Below are 21538 nucleotides of genomic sequence, written 5' to 3'. Positions count from 1 at the left end.
GACGTTTACAATGAAGAACGATTGCAAAGTAGGTAGAACATTGGGAGGGAACGACGGAACAGTATTGAGTGGGATATGAATCCACTACACAGTGATGACGTACGCATCTTCTTGTCAGTCGAGATTGAATCAATTCAATAATTCAATTCAATTAAATCATTTATTTCAGACCCAAAGGAGGAGGTCCATAGCACAATCAAAACAGCACAGTACAATAAATAAGGCATAGAAGAAGAAAAAAGAAAAAAAGTCCATAGCACAATCAAAACAGCACAGTACAATAAATAAGGCATAGAAGAAGAAAAAAGAAAAAAAGTCCATAGCACAATCAAAACAGCACAGTACAATAAATAAGGCATAGAAGAAGAAAAAAGAAAAAAAGTCCATAGCACAATCAAAACAGCACAGTACAATAAATAAGGCATAGAAGAAGAAAAAAGAAAAAAAGTCCATAGCACAATCAAAACAGCACAGTACAATAAATAAGGCATAGAAGAAGAAGAAAGAAAAAAAGCAGAAAAAAAGAGCATTCCACAAAGATCAGATTCTAAACAAACATGTGCGCCAATGGTTCCACAATCTAGAGGCGAACCGCACAGAACTGCGTATGGGGTTGGTTATGACAGAGATGACTGACTCAGATGCCCTACATTATGAATTTAAACATAAGAGTACATAACTTAGCAGAGCAGGTGGGTACCCCAACACTAACAAACATATGACTTTCACTACTAGAGCTTCTTGGTACTTTAAGCAGCAGCCTCATGCTGTCATCGTAAGCCACTGTGAGGCGTCACACCACAGGTGGACAGTATATATAGTGGTGTGCAAAAAGCTCTGAAGAGAGAGATCTTCACAGCTTCTGAGCACCAGCTACATTTACGGCACAGCATGTTCGCTTGAGCGTACAGCTTCAGGCACTGTCTATACATGTCCTTGTCATCAGATAGGTCATTTAATTCTGAGATATCCACAAATATATTTAAAAAAAGAAAGAAAAAAGAAAAGATTCAGTTCATCATCATGACAGTAATTGATTTTCCAAATGATAATTGATAGTCACATTTATTTAGGCTTTTCAAGACATTACAATAGTATTTTACAGATTTATTTCTTTGCGTGTGTATGTGTGTGTGTGTGTGTGTGTGTATATATATATATATATATATAAATATATATATATATATATATATATATATATATATATATATATATATATATATATATATATAGGATTATTGCCTTTTTCCAAATTAACCTTTTACACAGTGTCATGTGAGTTCGTTGTGTTCAGCGGTTTGCATTTGGCCTTGCAGTTTGCAGTCTTGGTAGGTTTTCCAGTTGTGTTTTTCGGCTTGTATGCTAACCCCCTACTGTTTGCACTTAGGAGTGCGCCTCTTTTGATGTTTTTATCTCATCCAAACAGGATGTACCGACGTACCTCCAATATGGTGGGACTCAGCTACCCTCCTTCTGTCATATCTGTGCTGAAGGTATTATGCACACAAATAGCCTATACACGTACACAGAGGCACAGAGAGATATAGAATACTGTAACAGGGCGTCCGGGTAGTGATTCCCTGCCTAGCAACACGAGGGTCACAGGTTTCGAGACCTCCCGTTACCTCTGGCTGGGTCGGGCATCCATACAGGCACAATTGGCCGTGTCTGCGGGTGGGAAGCCAGATTAAGGGTATGTGTCCTGGTCGCTGCGCTAGTGCCTGCTCTGGTCGGTCCGGGGAACCTGTTTGGGGGGAGGGGAACTGGGGGGGAATAGCATGATCCTCCCACGCACTACATCCTGCTGTTGAAATTCCTCTGTCTGGTGAAAAGAAGCGGCTGGTGACTGCACATGTATCGGAGGAAGCATGTGCTAGTCTAGATCGGAAGAGGGGGTGGGGCAACGACCAGGACAGCAGGGGGAATTGGCAAAGTACAATTGGGGAGAGGGGGGTGGGGGGGGGGGGGGGGGTGCTGTAACAAACACCCAAACATATACAGACACACACAATCACACTGGCTTACACTCCATTAAACTGACGCATTTACAGTAGCAGTAGCTGCATCGTCAGTTTTTCTAAGTTCACGGGCCAACTGATTTCTTTTGATTGTACACATGGACTACAGTGTCAGTATTGAAACTCTTGTTTCCTCAAACAGAATGTGGACAAGTGGTCATTTGACGTGTTTGCTCTAAATGAGGCGAGCGGGGACCACGCTCTCAAATTCATCTTCTACGAGCTGCTCACACGATACGACCTCATCAGCCGTTTCAAGGTAAAGTCAGCAGGGAGTCGAGTCTCGCTGGTCAACGCCTTAGCTTGTCTTTCAGTCATTATAGCACACAGAAACACTCCCTCCTGGTTGTCAGAAGGTTGCAAAGTCCACTTCACTATGCCTGATCTGAGAACTGATCTGAGACCTGATTGACTCCTCGCTCCCCCGAGTGGCAGTGTCAGATTGTGTTTGTCAAATTCCAACATTAATATTCCGGGTCATACTCTATGGGAGACTGGACTCACAACTCATTGCATATTGGTGGATCTCAATCTCCATACTGTCTTATGGCTGAGGACCCTTCACTTGGAGTGGAAGCATCTGAAAATGAGAATACATAGTAAGTAATGAAGAAGGCAATGAAGCCGACGTGAATATGTGATCGCGTCTGCAGTCGCCGCGAGAAGCCTAAATCATTCATGATCCATGATTGTATGACATCAATTTCACATGCTGATGGAACTGTGTGCGTGTTGAATTTGTACACACAATTATTTCAATCAGCTTGTAGAAGTTCCTAACTGACAGCAGTGTTTTACTTCTGCATTCGTCTGTTGTTGTTGTCCGCATTGACTTCAGATCCCCATCTCTGCGGTGATGTCGTTTGTGGAGGCGCTGGAGGTGGGCTACAGCAAACATAAAAACCCCTACCACAACCTGATGCACGCTGCTGATGTCACACAGACTGTGCACTACTTACTACTCAAGACGGGCATGGTGGTGAGTAGAACACCATACGTCCCACACCCAAAATACATACTCCACAAACATGCACTCCTTACAAGTATACGTTTAAATAAAAAGCATGTACAGCACACGTAACTGTGGAAAACCCACATAAACCAGTTGAATGTAATAAAAAAAAATCCTCATTTCTAAGGGAGAAAGCAAATTGGATTGAGGCGTGTGTGAAATAGAGAGGATTTTATGTGCATGGTTCTCACAACATCTCTGTCAGTTGTCGTATGTCAGCCTAATTGCAGCTTTGGCTGACGTGCAGCTTCTAAATGCTTCTAAAAATGGCTTATATTTCCCCGGGAGAATCCATGAGCGACCCTGTCACGGAAAAACACAGACATCCGAGGAAAATCACGCTTTAATCCTGGTTTTGGCTCGAGACAGGTTTGAGGATATCAACGCACATTTCTAAGAATATTCTGTCAAGACGTGACACTTCGCAATGCTCATTGTCATCGTCTCAATACTTGTTCTCTGAAGTCAAATATTTTCCTTTCCAATAACATACCTACTGTAGGAGTTTTCCATATTGCACTGCTTAATTTTGACACTCCATATTTCACGTTGATTTTGTTCTTTTCCCATCTTGTGACCTATATTTCACTTCTTCATGTGACTTCAGGGCATTTTGGATGCTGCATAAAAACAAACAAACACTGGTCTCACTAAAGCTGGGTTCAAATCCCCCAGCCAGCCAGCCAGCCAGCCAGCCAGCCAGCCGCCCCCGCTTCCAGTGTTTTTATTTAATCACCTTAATAAGGTGGCCGCGACAGCTGTCGACAGGGTATGATTCTTTGGCTGCGACAGCTGTCGACAGGGTATGATTCTTTGGCTGCGACAGCTGTCGACAGGGTATGATTCTTTGGCTGCGACAGCTGTCGACAGGGTATGATTCTTTGGCTGCGACAGCTGTCGACAGGGTATGATTCTTTGGCTGCGACAGCTGTCGACAGGGTATGATTCTTTGGGCAGTGCCTTGCACAGTAAAGCACATTACTGCCGCGGGTCTCCCAGGAGAGCAGGAGAACAGCATCTATCATCTGCAGGCCCTCCAGACTCCATTAAATCAACAATCAGCAGGTCATTCATAAAGCAGGTCCACCAGGAAATACATCGGGGGGATGGATTGGCCATCTTGGCCCCTGCTCTTAATGAGTCCCATCCCCCACCGTTGATTAGTCCCTGATATTGACTGGGCTTCTGGCTAAATCCCCACTCTGCGTCTGCCAGTGCACTCGGCTGCATCTCAGTGGAAAATGCCCACTCACAGGTGTGCGTGCATGCATGCATACTCACACCTTTGCACGAACATACACAAATACAAGTGCGCACGCTCGCGCGCGCGCCGCTCACACGCTCGCACTCACACACAAGCACTGGTACACACCGTATACACACTTTTTAGTGTTTGATTTATTGATCCTGAGCTTCACTCGGTTCCCAGATGGTTGTCATTACGATGAGACACTGTGATTTTCAAAATGGCTGTTTATCCGTCGGCAGTGTTGGGCACGTTACTTTCAAAATGTAATACCGGTATACTACATATTACTAGTTACTTTCATTTGAGTAATAAGTGACTTTACAATATTACTTTCTGTGTAGAGTAACTCGTTACTTATTACACTACTTTTGCATTTTCACCAGAATAACAGCAGTAGCAGAATGACATTGCCACCCCGGAACCATCTCGAAAAATAATTTCAACTGTCTTGAAGTGTAACCATCCAAAATTCTAAATGTTATCCTTTTCCTTTGTTATTATTGTCATCTATACTGGTTATTTGCATAAAAACACAAGTTAATTTAAGAAATGATTGTATCTTTATTTAAATGTGTTTTGATTAAAACAAAATTACTACATTTGTAACTTGTGTTACTTGACAATGTAACTGGTATAATATTTCTGAAATCCTATTGGTAATAAGTTATATTACTGAGTTACTGCTAAAAGTAATATATTACATGTAATATGTTACTTTTGTAATGAGTTACCCCCAACACTGTCCGTCGGTCAGTGGTGTGTTGCTTCTTATCACCCTCTGCTTTGCTGTAGCAAAGCCATAGGCTGTGGGCTCAGCTTATGAGGACATTCATAATGACAATTCTAGAGAGCATGGCGTTGTTGTTTCTGTGTGCATAGGCAGCAGTGACAAGCTAGTGTGTGAGGAGAAATGGAAGGAGGAGTGTTAAAGTGACACAGTGAAATCTGATTCTCACTAGCTTGTCTCCTCCAAAGTTCTGCTTTTCTCACCCAATCATCTATCTCCCCTGCTCCTCTCCGTTTCTTTCTTTTCACCCTGATGCTAATATATGCTGTATGCCAAATTCTTCTTCCTGCATTCTTTGTAGAATTTCTTTCCCACCACTTTTTACGACACGGCGTCCCATTCCCTCCATTCTTCTTTTTCATCCAATGACTTCTCATGTCTCTTCTCCCCCGTCCATTCTTTCCTCACGTATTCATTACTTTCTTCTTTTCTATTGATGTCTCTCCCTGTCCCCCTCTTCTCCTCAACATCGTCGTCCCTTCTGTCCGCTCCTCTTCATATCCTCTACAACCTACTCTCCTCTTCCTCTCTCCACCTCCAGCATTGGATGACTGAGTTGGAGATCTTTGCCATGATCTTTGCGGCGGCGGTGCATGACTACGAGCACACGGGGACCACAAACAACTTCCACATTCAGACAAGGTAATGGATCATAACATCTAAAATGCATGGCACCGACTCGCCCCGCGATCAATGTGTTCATTTACAGCAAGGGGGCTGAGTGATTCACATTCAGATGGCCTGCAGTGCAGTAATAACACTGGGACAAAGGGGAGACCAAATGAACTCCAAACTCCATGCCCTTGAAAAATTCATTATGTTCTCTGAAGATGGTATTACAGTATACTCAAACAGGGGGGATATCAGACTGATCTAATGTACATTCTTCATAGCCTGATATCACACTGATCTAATGTACATTCTTCATAGCCTGATATCACACTGATCTAATGTACATTCTTCATAGCCTGATATCACACTGAATTGTCAACTCGTTACACTCAATTTCCTTCTTCAGTGTGACATTGCTTCCACTTTTCCATTTTCCCTAACCAATCACTAGAGACCAACGTATCCGCCTGAATATAATCCATTGGGGAGATTGCAAAATAAAAACATCGCCCCTTTGAATAAATGCCTTCAAAGCAGAGTGTTGTTTGGATTTCAAAGTGATTGGTACTTGTTGTAATCCATTTAAAACAGCCTTGATAGCAGCATCTATCTCATCTATTAGCGGTTGCCATTGTTGTTATTAGGTCTGGCGCACTTGACAACAGCTTGACAATGGCGTTAGTCCCGCCCATTGTACTGTTTATTGACGCTGATTGGCTAATCGTCAGTCGCCCTCAGTGCTCATTGGACTAGTCATTTTTCCGACCCTGTTGCATACTGTATCACACTGCCAGAACCAGAAGCAATCAAATCTCAACTCGGTGGAGTGGGTGGATTCAAAGGTCTGGACGCCGGCAACATTCTACATACTTACTGTACATACATTTTGTGATACCGTTAGTAAACAAGTTCATTCATAATAATAGCAACACATATAGGGGTCCACTGTTGATCCATGTTGTGTATTCCATGATTTTGATCTTACACAAAAAGGCAATTGCCTTTGGTTTTGCTTTGATCAACAGGTCAGACACAGCTATTCTGTACAATGACCGCTCGGTGTTGGAGAGTCACCATGTCAGCGCAGCCTACCGCCTATTGCAGGACGACGACGAGATGAACATCCTCTACAACCTCTCCAAGGATGACTGGAGGTGAGACAGACAGACAGACAGACAGACAGACAGACATGCAGACAGACAGACACACAGACAGACAGACACACAGACAGACAGACAGACAGTCACAGAGGCAGTACAGTCACACAAAAAGACCAAAATTAGCACATCGCCCATTCGAAGCAACGTCTGAACTTGTTTCTTATTTTTCCAAACTATTCAGAGTCAGGATCAGAAAACCTGGATTGCCTTCATGGTCCAACAACCTTTGGTTGAGTGGAAGTGTTAGACATGTAATACGTTAAAGGAGACAGCTGCAATCCGATTTCTCACAGCACACGGCAGAGGTTGTCAAAGTATATTTAAAAAATAGCTCTCAGAAAGTGACCTGAATTATGGCTGCTTTCTTACTTTAGTGGATTCCAAAATAAGGTGACTTTTATTAGCAGAGTTTGACAAGGCATTACCTTCTCTGCAGTTCGTTGTACAACACATTTCTCTCCCCCCTCTCTCTCTCTCTCTCTCTCTCTCTCTCTCCCTCCCCCCCTCTCTCTCTCTCTCTCCCCCTCCCCCCTTTGCTTTGGTCCAGAGAGCTGCGGGCCCTGGTGGTGGAGATGGTGCTGGCCACGGACATGTCCTGCCACTTCCAGCAAGTCAAAACAATGAAGAACTTCCTCCAACAGCCTGAGGGGTCAGTCTGGTCTCAACCTCTTCACCAGTGTTTACACTCTAGCGCCCCCTGCCCTCAGCCCTGCACTTTACACCTCCATCAATCCTGATACCTGCCCGCTGCTTACCAACTACCCACTGTTTACAACCCCGTTAACCCTGCGCTGCAGGCCGTGTTTACAGCCCAATTAACCCTGCGCTGTAGGCTGTGCTCAAATAGGAATGCACCAACAGGCAACATTTTATAACAGGAGGAATGCTCGAAATAAACAAGATGGATACTTTGTTGTTGTTTACTTAGCATATCCACCTTATTTTTTGAATACCCCGCTGTAAAATGATTATGGGTGCAAGGTCCGGTCTAAAACGTGACTGATTGTTGCAGCTGGTTGTTAACGTTACTTGTTGGCAGAGCGTCTGCGGCGCTCGTACTCAGCGCATTTCCTCATCAAACTCCGACGCTGACATGTTTTTTACTTGTCACAAAGAAATAACACTCGGCTCGGCGACTTATTTGAGGGAATGTAATAATGTTATCTATCACATCCGCTAACCTGTTGCTCTTTGAACAACTCGGGATATTTATCAGAGATGTTTGGCCAAGCTGGACGTGATTGGCTCCCTTCGCCTGCAGCTTTGAAACATCGTTTACAGACGGGCTACAGTATGTTGTGTCCGTGTCAGCAACGTAACAGGGAAAGGGGGCTGGGAGGATTACACCAGAAGAAGCGCCCATATTTCACGTAAGGCATCATGGCAGCTAGAAATAAGGTAGATATAAATGAGCAATTAGGTGCTAAATAGTAGTGTTGTAGTCGAGACCAAGACCAGAGTATATCAAGTCCGACAATGGCCCATGTTTTGCGAATTTCGGCGCAGCGCTCGCCAATAATGTTCCTGTGTGAAGAGAACATGTGCTAGTGTTTTGACACAATTATTTGATTTGACAGATCTATATATTTTGTGTGTGTGTGTGTGTGTGTGTGTGTGTGTGTGTGTGTGTGTCAGTCAGTGTGTTCTTGCATTTTGAAAATTAGTGTTGGTACGTAGTTTACAATGTGTGATCTTGAGCATATAATTAACTGTTTGGCCAATTGTGTGTTTTAGGTTAGTCGGTGTGTGAAGAGTTTAGAAAAAGTGTTATGCGTATTGAAAACGCACGCTAGCAAATGTACAAAACGGTAACCCTGGATTTCACGAGATCACAATCGCGCAAGAAATCCATCTTGTCACGCTCCAAGCTAATGGTTTAACCCCGTCCCAGCAATGGGCTGGACCAATCAGCGCACGGATCGAATCTGTGGTAGACGCCACGGTGATCGACAGATGGATCATCCAATCACCTGCCAGGCAGGCCTAAGCCCCGGGCCTTTTCGAAACAGTTTTCCAAGGATGAGTTCCAGATGGTTCTGTGTAACAAACAACCTGGCAGTGTCAGGTTATAGTGTTAACTGGTCTTGAAATAATATTCAGAGTCCTCTCTGTCCAAAACAGAGTCAACACAGAGTAGAAATGTGGATTCCGAGATGAGACAGAGACCATCAAAATGTAGTAGGACCGGTCTCAAGACCAAGATGGATCTTGAGTACTACAACACTGCTAAATAGTACTAATACTGTACAAAGGTAATCATGCAGGGTCAGGCACAAACTAGTCAAGTAAGACGTTTTATGTTTGTATATACTGCAAGACTGCTGCTGGGTTACCCTGCAAATTGCCAGGCTTAAGTTATCCAATTAGTTGGCCAATTTAACACCCGTCTCATGTGTCTCTCTCTCAACGCCTTTCCCACACCTTATGTGCGCAGCAACCTCTCAAGTGACGGACGGAGAGAACTATATGCAGACACTGAGCTGGAAAAAGTTAATTAAGGTGCTAGCCCCTAGAGAGTGAGCTATCAATCAAGCTATGATATGACACGGAAAAGATGAATCGTCTCTGCTGAGATAGCAACGACGCAGACAGGAGTAGCCTCATAGGAACTTGTTAACCTTGGACGCTCCCTTTTGGCTGCATTAATTGTCACGACAGACGCAGTGATATAGAGATAGGCTGCTTCATGATTATGTATGTTGGACTCGACTCTGCCCATATCTGTGAGCAATGCACCTCAGAGATTATTTTGTATAGAACGAGGTTTTACGATGACAAACACTGCCGGTGGCTGGGCAAGGTTACATGCACTCTTATCGCACAGCTACTAGAGTGCTGACTAGAACGTAATATACTGTAGGTGCACACGCATACACACATGCACAAGCACATCGCATGACTTGAATGTCTTGACACGCACACACACAGACAGACACACACACACACACACACACGTGTGAGCACGCGCATGCACATAAACAAGATTGCAGAGTGTGCAGAAAACGCGGTGACACGGCCTGCACTCCAATGTGAAGTAATTGATGTCAGTGTGCTGCAGGCCTGCTTAGAGTGCACATCAAGACCCAATCTGCCACAAATGGAAATGGAGAGGAAATTTGAGCTATAGTTTTCTCACCTCTATTTAACCTTTTGTATGTGTGTGCGTGTCCCTTTTCCCACATGCATTGCATTGTCCATCCATCCATCCAGCCAACCAACCATTCATCCAGCCAACCAACCAGTAGAGTAGCATTATATCTGGGTATGATATCAGGTGATATCATATCAGACACCACTGATCTAATTTGACAAAGCTGGGATGATGGGATCACTTTGTATTCCAATGTTTACGCTGGGGGGAAAAGTCAATAACTGCTACACACACCTGTCCCGTTTGGATGAAAGTTGGAGGGGATGCATCTTGTTGCTGATTGGCTAAAGGATTGCCTGCATTATTTGTGGGGGATGACGACACGTTTTTGTTTGTACGTCTATTTTCTTTTAGGGTGCAAGCACATGCAAATGTGCAGCAAGTTTACTGTATACAGTAGTATACTGTTTGTGGAGAAACATTTGTGTAAAAACATGTTCATACGATAGACACTGACCCAAAGCCCTTTATAAATAAATTTCACTTGATGCAAAATATCATATCATAATGGTGTATAGTCTACCACCAGTTTGACATACTCAGACCTACCCTCATCCAGCACCACAAACCACCAAGACAGACTAACATAACATTAGCTAATAGCTATGCCTTAATTAAGACTAGCCTTAATTCAGGCTAGTTGTATTTTGCACATCTGACATCTACAGTATGCTTCCTTTTGCTATTCATCATGTTACCAGCTATACCAGTGTTGATATTTCTGTCTTCTCTCCTGTAGCGTTGACAAGCCCAAAGCCCTGTCCCTGCTGCTGCACACAGCAGACATCAGCCACCCGGCCAAAAGCTGGGACCTGCACAACCGCTGGACCAGCTCCTTACTAGAGGAGTTCTTCAGACAGGTGCGTGGAGGCTGGCTGCATGCTGATTGTGGTTGGTGTGTGGAACATGTCCTTCAGCTAGTTAACATACTTAGAGCTGCATTACTTCCTCATCATATTAGCTAACCTATGGGTCTACACAGTATATACAGATACTGTACGTTCCTGAGGAGTTGGCAATAAAATATGTGGCGATAAAGCATGTCACTCGAGACAGAGTGCCATTTTACTCCAGACATTACAAACTGTGCAAACAGAACCGAGCCGAGTGTGACTCAAGTTCAGACATTTCATGATTCGGCGTATGAACTGCTCTATCCATCAGTACCTCAACCTCATGACTTGGATTTCATTTTCTCCGTTTTTCAGTTTTTCTTTATTGCATTTGGATTTGGCCTTCAAGATGTGATTCAGACAGCCTGGGCCCACCTGGAAAGCCCTCGAGGATATAGTTATTGGGGCTGGAGGTGGGAGAACATGAGAAGCATGTTTCCAACTGACATACTTTGAATGTGCTTCTATCAGTTCAGGCAGGTGGGCCCACCTGGGAGATTTCAGTGGATTATTGTGAAGGAGGGAATATCGGTGGATCAGTAGGATTTGCACGTACTCTTTGGGTAAATTTAGACTTAGACGTCAGGGTCCACATCAGGGAGTCTATCCCTGGAAGGATACTATTGCATGCAGGCAAGGACATAGAGTGGATTATGTCCAATAGGTGAAATGTGTGTGTGATTGATTTAAAGACAGGTCAGTGCACAATCAAGTCTTCTGTGAATTCTGGGGATCGAGGCAAAATACAGATTGCCAGTAGATGAAAATTTGCATTTGAAGTTGTGTTGATTTATCTTGACTAGTAGTAGTAGTATACAAAATAGTAAACACTTTTGGTGCTGCTCAGTAGGGTTGGTATCGTTTTGGATTAACAATTCTGATCCTGATTCCGATTACTGCTTAGCAATTCTGGTTCTCAACTATTCTCAACTCCGATTCTTTGAGAGCAGGTTCAAAACATTTTAGATTTTTAATCGGTTCTTGATGCCTAACTTCTTAGGTTGCCATTTTGTTCACATGCTGAGAATAAAATGGCCTCCTTAACCACAGACCAAAAGTTACCAAAGTGTTGGTGAGAAACCCTAGTCACACAAAAAAGACATCAAGATTCAAAGAGGTTTTTGTCACTCCGGTTGCACAAGTACACTTGTGTGAAATTCTTACGGCAGGAGGCTCCACAGGACATAAAATATCAAAAGGTGACATGGGATAAATATGAAACATAGCATAAGAGAGCAGGACCACACGAGCAATTATTAATTAATTAATTAATTAAAAGAGAAAAACAACAATGAAGAACACTAGCAATGGGAGTGCAAGGCGCTACGATGAAATTCAAGGTGTGAGATGTCATATTTTTTTATGCATCAGGGCAATTAGTCAATATTAGAATCATGTCATATTGCACTCCAAACTTGTACGAGGTAATGTGTGTGTGTGTGTGTGTGTGTGTGTGTGTGTGTGTGTGTGTGTGTGTGTGTGTGTGTGCGCGCACACGCCTATGGTGCGCGTGTGCGTGTGTGTGCGCGCGCGCGTGTGTGAGTTCTTTGTTGAGGAGTCTTATGGCCTGTGGAGAGAAGGTATTTCTCAGCCGGCTGGTGCGTGTTTTGACGGTCCTGTGCGGGTGAGTTGGGTCCTTAATGATCCTAAGGTTCCTCCTGAGGCACTACTGCAGTGCCACCCATGCCTCATCAAGGCCCTCAACTGTATTCGTTGTTATATGCCTTCTCTGGCTGTTCTTCCCACATTGTTGTTCTGTTGTTCACACAGTTGAAGTGCAACAAGAAGAACAAAATGCTGATGATATTAATAAATGATTGCTGTAATATGGCGCTTCATCACAACTGGACACCCCAAAGCACTTTACATTAGTGAGTGGGATACATGGTCGTTCAATCACGAGTATAATTCTCTCAATATTAGGGGTGTCACGATACACTCAGTTCACGATACGATACGTATCACGATACTGGGTTCACGATAACGATACGATACGATACGATTTTAACAATATTTTTTTAAACTTGAATAATGACAATATATGACTGGAAAAGTAGTATTTTATTTGAAATGCACAAATACAAAACATGCTGTTGTGGGAAATTGTTATTACAATAACAACTAGAAAAAACATGAGATTGGAGATAAGGCTTATCTTGAAATAGAATGAGTTACACCGTCACTTAGATTTACTTTGAACTAAAAGGTTTCTCAGCAGTATAAATTCTCATTATGCATCTTCAGTTTTTCTTCAAACTCAAACAACAAGACTTTTCTTAATCTATTTTTTATGCATCTTCAGTTTTTCCTGTCAAGTAAACAGTTTTGCCAGAAACTCAATTGAATGGTTTCTCTCCTGTATAACTTCTCATGTGTCTCTTCAGAGACTTGTTCAACTGAACTACTTTCCACACATTGAACTTCAACAAACAAAGACGTTTCTTAGTCTATTTTTTGAAAAAAAAAAAAAAAAAAAAAAATTTGCGATATGAGATTTCATCTCAACGATACATATCGTGACGTTTTACTATCGCAAAATTTCGTGGGACGATATATTGTGACACCCCTACTCAATATGCACACTGGCAGACAGACACTCTTCCAAATGCTGCCACGTACAGCAAGCACCAAGAACATTGCCGAACATTATCTCCTTGCTAAAACAAAGCGTTTGGCTATAAATAATAATCAAATACGGTAATTGTAAATGTCAACAAGGACACCCGTTTAAGTGGTGCCACGTCGCTTTCATCTCTCGCCGTTATTAATCCTCATTGTTCCCATTAGCAGTGTTATTGTTACCGCGGTCGCTTTCGCAAAAGGCCCGCGTCTCTTGGGAGATGAGTTGGCGATGGATGGCAACCTCGGAGAACATTGTCTCCCGCTGCCCTATCTCGTCTGTTTGAGGCAAATCAGCAGAGAAAATGAAACACATTCATGGGAGCGAAATGTGCTTGGGGAGGGAGGGAGGCTGGTCCAGATAGAGCCTGTCGATAGAGGCGGGGCCTGTGAAGGCTTCAACAGGAGAGACGGGCCGAAGGGACGGAAAGGTCGTGAGGAGTGAAACAACGACGACAGCTCAGAGAGAGAAGCAGGATTTGGTATATCCAGAGCAGCGGTTCTCAAAGTGGGGTCCGGGGACCCCCAGGGGTCCTTGAGGGGTTTCCAGGGGGTCCCCAGCAAAAAGGGGGATACTTCACTTTGACTACAATACCATCCATAAGTAACACAATGACAGAATGTATGACTATTTTGGTCATGGGTTTCCATGCACTTTCTGTAAGAAAACATCTAAAAGCAAAAATCGTATCAGATGGGGGACCCTGGGACAAAATGGCGATCTGTGGTCTAATTTGTGTCCATTTCTGTGTCCTTGATGTGAAAAAGTTTGAGAACCACTGATCTAGAGCAGTGGCTCCTGACCTTTTTCCTTAAGGGACCCCTACTGTATTCTATCACTGAGTAAACAGACAACCCCTGACAACGTGACATTTTATGGATATTTCATATTCAATGCATAATAATAACGACACAGAACAACTGATAATTGTACAATTATCCCAGAAAAGTAACTGCAGGAGGTTTGTGTAAAATGAGCAATTGCATGAATATTGAGCAGATTATGCGAATGTTGCATCAGATATTGTTGATGTTTAACAATCATACATTATTTCACTTATTTCAGACAAATTCAGTGTTTTCTTCTCCCTCACGCTCAGCGATTGTTCTGTTAGCTCGTTCGTTGTTTTTAACTGTGTACTTTTCTAATGCAGGAGCAGAACGAGGCTGTTAGAGAGGGAACAGCTTGTGTTTATGTCTTCACTGCACCCTTATCTTTGTGTATATCTTCATCAATATCTTTGGCGACCCCTGGGGGTCGGGATCCCAAGGTTGGGAACCAGTCACTAGAGTGCTGTCATACACTAACAGACAGCGTATGCCAGTGCTCTTTTTCCAATATCCAAAGTCTAAGAATGTTTTTGATTGAGGCAGTCAACTGTGTAATTCCAGGGCGACAAAGAGGCGGAGCTTGGACTGCCGTTCTCGCCACTCTGCGACCGCAAGTCCACTATGGTGGCACAGTCCCAGATCGGTGAGTGGCTGTTTCATGCTCACATACTGTGTGTGGTTGCTGTATGGGTATACAAATAAAGAATTTTGCTCCTAAATGAAATATCTACACTTTCAGAAAAGTGACACCTACTCTAATAAAAATTATTTATAGTTTTTAAATTATGGTAATTTTAAGAACAGTATAACTTAATTCCTTCGTTGACAAAGTGAAAACACTTTCAAAGGCTGAATTCGATCCGTTTTCTGTTTTGTTTTTAATTAACTAAAATACTGATTTCGCCACGGACGTGACAAATTGCATCATTATAGCCATTGTTGTGCACTCTGTCTTTCCAATCTCTGTTAATGAGACACCTTCAATATCCATCGAAACTGTAGATGGCGACAGTGTGTATATGTTCTGAATATCAAATGTCTTCATCACCAGGGTTCATAGACTTCATTGTGGTGCCTACCTTCACTGTACTGACAGACATGACAGAACGTATCGTCACGCCCCTCATCGACGAGGCGTCTCACCCGGGTTTTGTTGGCTTTCGACGCTCAAGGTGAGCTACTTCTTAACACTCTATTGTAATGATAGATTTCAAGGACAAATTATTTCAAGATTACGGGCCAATAATTCACAGAGATGTTCACACATACCAGTCCCGCTAAGTAAGTCCCCTAATGCAAGTTTGTTTCCAGTCATGCTTACACATTGGAATGAATCCTTAATTAAACACTTAACATAAACTCAAAGCAATCTTGAAATCCTCCGCATTTCTTAAGTGCTCTCAAGGCCTAGGCGACCAGCAGTGACGCAGCGCAGCACGGAGAGTCGGAGACTGTAGATAGGAAGAAAGTGTATCAAGCTTGGCCCAGCAATTTTGAGATGACACACACAAGGCTCAAACTCCGAGATTCCGGTCGGATAAATTCAAGCACTATAATGACTTCTGCAATCTCCACCTACTGTACGGGCAGAGCCACACACCTTGAAATTGACATTTTAGAGATGTTAGTCAAGTTTGCCCCTCCTCAGTGCTGGATTGGCATATGTAATAGTCCTCACATCACTGGCTTAACCGATTGGCTCAACACTTTTCCTGCTGCCATGTACAAAATGAGGTTTTTGCGGCGAGTCGTGATGGAAGGCTTCGAGGAAGGCACATTCCACTTGATCCTGCACTAGTAATGTTTCTCTCTCTAGGTAACGTTTAAAGTTAAACGATCCAGTGAAAGAGATTTTTTTTTTTTTATATGCTAATTTTGCACACTTTTGTCCAAAGTGTGCATACTAATAAAATACTACTTAGGCAAACAGGCTGTGCATCTCCTGCTGCACCTGCACATCAATATCAGCCTCCCCATTCTTCTGGACAAGAGTCATTAACATTAGCAAGCCTCCAGTCGAAGCTAACCGAGTGGGAATCTGAGATAGCGTTGCCGCTGGAGCATTCTCCTTGTCTTCGTACATCTGATGTTTATGGATTTATTTTGATTGCTTCTTTACAGCATTTAGCTTTCAATCTCTCTGTCTGCCTCGGCTTATCCCTCCGTCTCACTCTCATTTCACGACTTTCTCCCCCACTACGTTTTTTTTTTTTACCATGCCACTGAGTCGGAAAGCTCTTGTTCTAAGCCCTTTTCTTCCCTCTCCCTCCAGTCTGAACAGTATTAGCTCGGAGGACGCTAAGCGAGCCACTGTGAAGAGCACGGGCTCAGACAGCAGCGCGTCGGGCCACTGCTCTTTACTGGCGGTGGACCTGAAGAACTTCAAGTCGCTGTGGAACGAAGAGGTTGCTCAGAACAGGGAGAGGTGGAAGTCACAGGCCACTAAAGGTACAGCACACCCAAAATGACGTCTAGCTGTGTCTAAGGGGGGCGATGAGACCAGAGGAAAGATCTGTAGTCCATGGGTCTACCAGAACAGAGAGAATTGGTTTAAGCTGCAATGCTCTAAACGAGGGGTTTGATCTGTGTCACTGTGTGGGATATATATCCCACACTTTATACGCAGCAAAATCGTCCGTGTTAATCTAACTCTGAGAGTGTAAGAATCAACGGAACGTGTTCATACAAGTCCACACCCGTCAGAGTTAATTTAACACATTCAGATGGTTTTGAACACCCGACCCAGAGTGCTATCAGCTCTACAAGCAATCATCTTTCCGATTAGCACATTAGCACACAGCCACACACACAACTCAAAATAATTGTCTCTACAAAAATCATCACTTACTGGGAAATCTGGTGCATAAGACAAATTAAATGGATCTATTAGACTCAACAAGCAGAGTTACAGTTGTTTCGTTTGGCCACTTTACTGCTGGGTTACCATGGTGCTGCTGCAGCGGTAAAAGTCAGCCTTTTGTTCGTTACTTTTTTTTCTTTGTTCTTTCCAAAAGCCCCCCCTCACTGCTGCCATGGCAGTGGCATTAACGCTGCAGTTAGTACGACGGTAATCTGGTCAAATGAAATGAGCAACAACAAACTGTGTAGCGATTGTTTTCTGCTTTTGTTTGAAGAAAAAATCTTATTTTAAAGGTATCAATGTATGGGCCACACATATACTGTATATATATACATACATATATCTTACTTACATTCATTCCCTGGAGACTTACCCTAACCCTAACTACTCACGATAAATACTTACCCTAACCATAACTACTACCTAACCCTAAATACTTACCCTAACCATAACTACTACCTAACCCTAAATACTTAACCTTAACCACAGAGATGGGAAGTAACTAAGTACAAATACTTTGTTACTGTACTTAATTAAGTAGGATTTTCAGATATCTGTACTTTACTGAGTATTTACGTTTTACTTTTACTCCCTACATTTTAACAGAAATATCTGTACTTTCTACTCCTTACATTTTCAAAACAGGCTAGGTACTTTACTTATTCCATGTGAAGGACTCTGCATGAGTGATATCTTGGTCAAATGTAAAAAATGCAAGTTGCCTTCAAAAATACTGCACATGTATGTATAAAACGTCGAATTTGGAATGTCTGAACACGTCTAACGTATGCACATGACATGTGCACCTATGTGCAATGAATATGCCACTGTCGTATAAGCCACCGACTTGTCTTATTGCTTATAAGATGCCTATTTCTTATTGCCTTATTGCTGTCTTATTGCTTATTGATGCCTATTTCTTATTGCCTATTACTTATTGCTGTTGCCTATTTGTACTATGTCGTAAACGGAGTCCACTGCACAAGAATTTCACACGTGGTACTTGTACCATGGAGTGACAATAAAAATCTTGAATCTTGAATCTTGAAAACAATCCAAGGCACACTGTAGTTTGGAATAATTAAAATGCCTTTATTTTACATGGCAAAGATGTTTTTTTTTTACGACAGGCTAGGTACTTTAGTTTTAATGCACGACAGACAAAAACAATGTAACGTAGCTTGTCTCGCTCTCGTCGCACATCCAAAACAAGACACAGAGTCTAAATAAGGCATGGCCGATGTCACAAATAAATCACTGATGACATCACAGGTGATGTCAGTGATGTCACTTGAGCAATTGCGATGTCATCAGTGATGTAACCCCAGCATAGCAATTGTGATGTCATCAGTGAGTGATGTCTTCAGTGATGTCACTCGACTCGAGCAATTGTGATGTCATCAGTGAGTGATGTCATCAGTCATATGTCATAGACGTTTTTTGTTTTCTTGTGTTCAGACATAGGTTTTTAGATGTTATTTATTTACCTTGACAGTTTCGACGAGTCAACTCTCGTCTTCTTCAGAAGCAGTCGCACTGACAGCTGGGTATGACGTGTCAACCAGTTGCTTTTCAGCAAATGGCGGTGTGCCCAGCTGAGCCGGGAGAGCATGCGGCAGCATGCGGCAGCTGCGGGAGAGCATGTAGGCACCTGGGATACTCTACTCCAGAGAACAACGGGCGGCGGGCCGCGCGATGTGCCCGGCGGGGCTGTTGGGTCTGTCGGTCCGGCACGCCCACTATGACGTGGGCGTGGCCGGCCTGGCAGACCTGGCGGCTCAGCTGGGCACACCGCCAGTTGCTGAAAAGCAACTGATTGACACGTCATACCCAGCTGTCAGTGCGACTGCTTCTGAAGAAGACGAGAGTTGACTCGTCGAAACTGTCAAGGTAAATAAATAACATCTAAAAACCTATGTCTGAACACAAGAAAACAAAAATCGTCTATGTATAAATGAAGACATGATGAACATCATTAAACTTGTCATGATGTAATAATGTTATGATTCAGTCCCTTCATAATGCCTACAAATTGGTGCAGTGACAAATCTGAAGGAATAGCTGTTCGAGCAGGGCATGGCGACAGGTGGCTCCACAATGCCGCCGGGGCAGGAGACCTGGACAAACTGAGGAGCCTGCTGCAGGAAGAGCGCTTCAGAAGGTGGATCAATGAGCAAGAGTGTTTATGGGTGTTGGTGGACCCCTCTGGGGCGCGCAGCCTACTCGGGTCATTCTCCCTGTGTGGACTACTTGATCACACAGGGAGCACAGGTAGACCTAGCTGATGAGGATGACTACACGCCTCTCACCTATGCCGTGTACTGCGGTCACCTGGACTGTGTCCGGATCCTCCTGGAAGCCGGGGCCGACCCCCAACAGTGCTCACTCGTGCTGTGGTACCGGTGCGATGCGGACTTTGTCCAGCTGCTGCTGGACCACGGTGCTGACCCGGCCCTGGTGACCACAGACCAGGCACAGCTGGAGGAGAGGGCGGATCCCAACGCTCTCAGGGTCTTTCTGGAGACCAGGAGATGTCCTCGCAGTCTGGCCCACGTGTGTCGGATCCGGATCCGCCAAGTGCTGGGCAGTGGGGACACATCGCCTGAACCAAGTCCACTCCCTACCACTAAGACAAGTGATGAAGGAGTTTGTGCTCCACCAAAACTGACTTGAAGGACTTGAAGTTTATTTTTTTCATTTCCTAGATGTAACGGAAGCGTGTCCTGCAACGGACAATATTTTTACAAAACTCCTGTTAAAATTGTGCTTCAAACACTGCTACAATGATCATGTCATGTTTCCGTGTAGTTTAACGGCGAAAACGTTAAGTCGAACTTCTTTCTAGCAACATACCGTTGAAATAATTTCTTTTAGTTGTGTCTTTGATTTACCAGAGTCGGGGAACGGACGCTACCGCTGGCGTCTTAACTGAAAGATGCTCTTGTCCTGTTACGGACAGCTCACTCTGCGGCTCTGCTGGTTAGCAAGCCAGTAGTCTCGCTAGCCAGCCTCTCTTCCTTTCCTTTCCGTCAGAGCGAGACTAGCAAGCCAGTGGTTAGCAAGCCAGTAATAGTCAACAAAGAGTGGCTTGTAGTGGTCGCTGAGTCCCATTTTGCTGCATTATTGCCACATGCTGGCCTTGTTGTGTTTTAGACAAAGCTAGCGTTAGCTAGCTAGCAAGCTAGCAACTTTAACGATCAGTAACTCTCGTCGCCCAAGCACGTCTTATGGCTTTCTGTCATCAAAGTCACTTTCCTAAAGTAATTTGACATGTTACCATGCACATATTCATATGAAATTCCACATATTGACACATATAGATGTATAAATTAGTTCCACTTTCACAAAGCGGCGATCCAGCATCTGAAATGCCTGCTAAAGTACCGGAAACCACGTCGAGAGACCTCTGACCCGGACGTGACGAAACAGGCGTCCAGGTGTCCGTTGCAGGACACGGTTACGCTAGTTCTTCAGGGACTGTTTCAAACAAATCCAGGAGCAGATATGAAATACCATCAGCATACACCACCTGTAGCCAATCCTACTACTATAATTGGAGAGCTGTGTGTCCATGTGTGCTTGGTTCATCGTCTCCAGAGTCCCACCCCAGAATTGAGTGTGTGCAGCATGCATAAATTCTGTCTATCTTAATATTATGTGAGGTTCAGTTAGCTTTGTACAGAAACAGCCGAGAGAAATATTTTTTACTTTTATACTTGATTACATTTCAGAGCCTATAATGTTTTACTTTTACTTGATTAAACAAGTTGAATCGGTACTTCTACTTTTTCCAGTCTTTATTTAGACAAGTAACTGTACTTCTACTTAAGTAAAGAATGTGTGCACTTTTTCCATCCCTGCCTAACCATGACTACTACTTACCTCATCTAACCCTAAATACTTAGCCCAACCCTAACCATAACTACTATTTGCCTCACCTAATAGATACAGTCGGTCTGTGTGGGAATGCCCACAAAATGTTACTGTGGCTGGCGCGTGAGTGGGTTAAAACCCCCCATATATCTCAATATTCTGACTCACCAAAGGACGGTGCTGCGGCTCTACGCTACAGGATTAGGGATTCTAGAGCAGGTACAGGGGGTTAAATCCCCGATCGTGTCTGCCTGGGCTGGACCGAAATTCTAACTATGCTGAATGGGGAGAACGGGAGGATTTACCCCACCCTGACCACGCCCCCAGCCAGCTACCCCAGCGTTTATGACGAGACATTGACTGTATCTATAGTTAGCCTAACCCTAGCTAACCCTAAAAATCAGCCTTTTCCAAATTATATAACTGGTCATAAATCTGAAAAGTGTCCCCAAAAGTAGTATGATGACAGACCA

General features: G+C 43.6%; 1 protein-coding gene across 1 annotated transcript in view; it reads left to right on the top strand.

Moving 5' to 3' along the window:
- The window catches only part of LOC310792079 (uncharacterized protein), a gene marked incomplete at its 5' end in the record, with an annotated part of 244501 nt that overhangs the window by 97157 nt on the left and 125806 nt on the right, over positions 1 to 21538 (top strand). Inside the window, 6 exon segments of the mRNA XM_083653786.1 lie at positions 1427 to 1493; positions 2161 to 2277; positions 2857 to 2997; positions 5608 to 5708; positions 6704 to 6827; position 6832. Of these exon segments, the coding sequence (XP_083509912.1) occupies positions 1427 to 1493; positions 2161 to 2277; positions 2857 to 2997; positions 5608 to 5708; positions 6704 to 6827; position 6832 (551 nt within the window).

The sequence above is a fragment of the Poromitra crassiceps genome (genome assembly GCF_964638095.1).
Source record: "Poromitra crassiceps genome assembly, chromosome: 17".
In the NCBI taxonomy this organism is placed as follows: domain Eukaryota; kingdom Metazoa; phylum Chordata; class Actinopteri; order Beryciformes; family Melamphaidae; genus Poromitra; species Poromitra crassiceps.
Note: the sequence above shows the minus strand (reverse complement) of the source record. Positions and strands in the feature narration are given on the sequence as shown.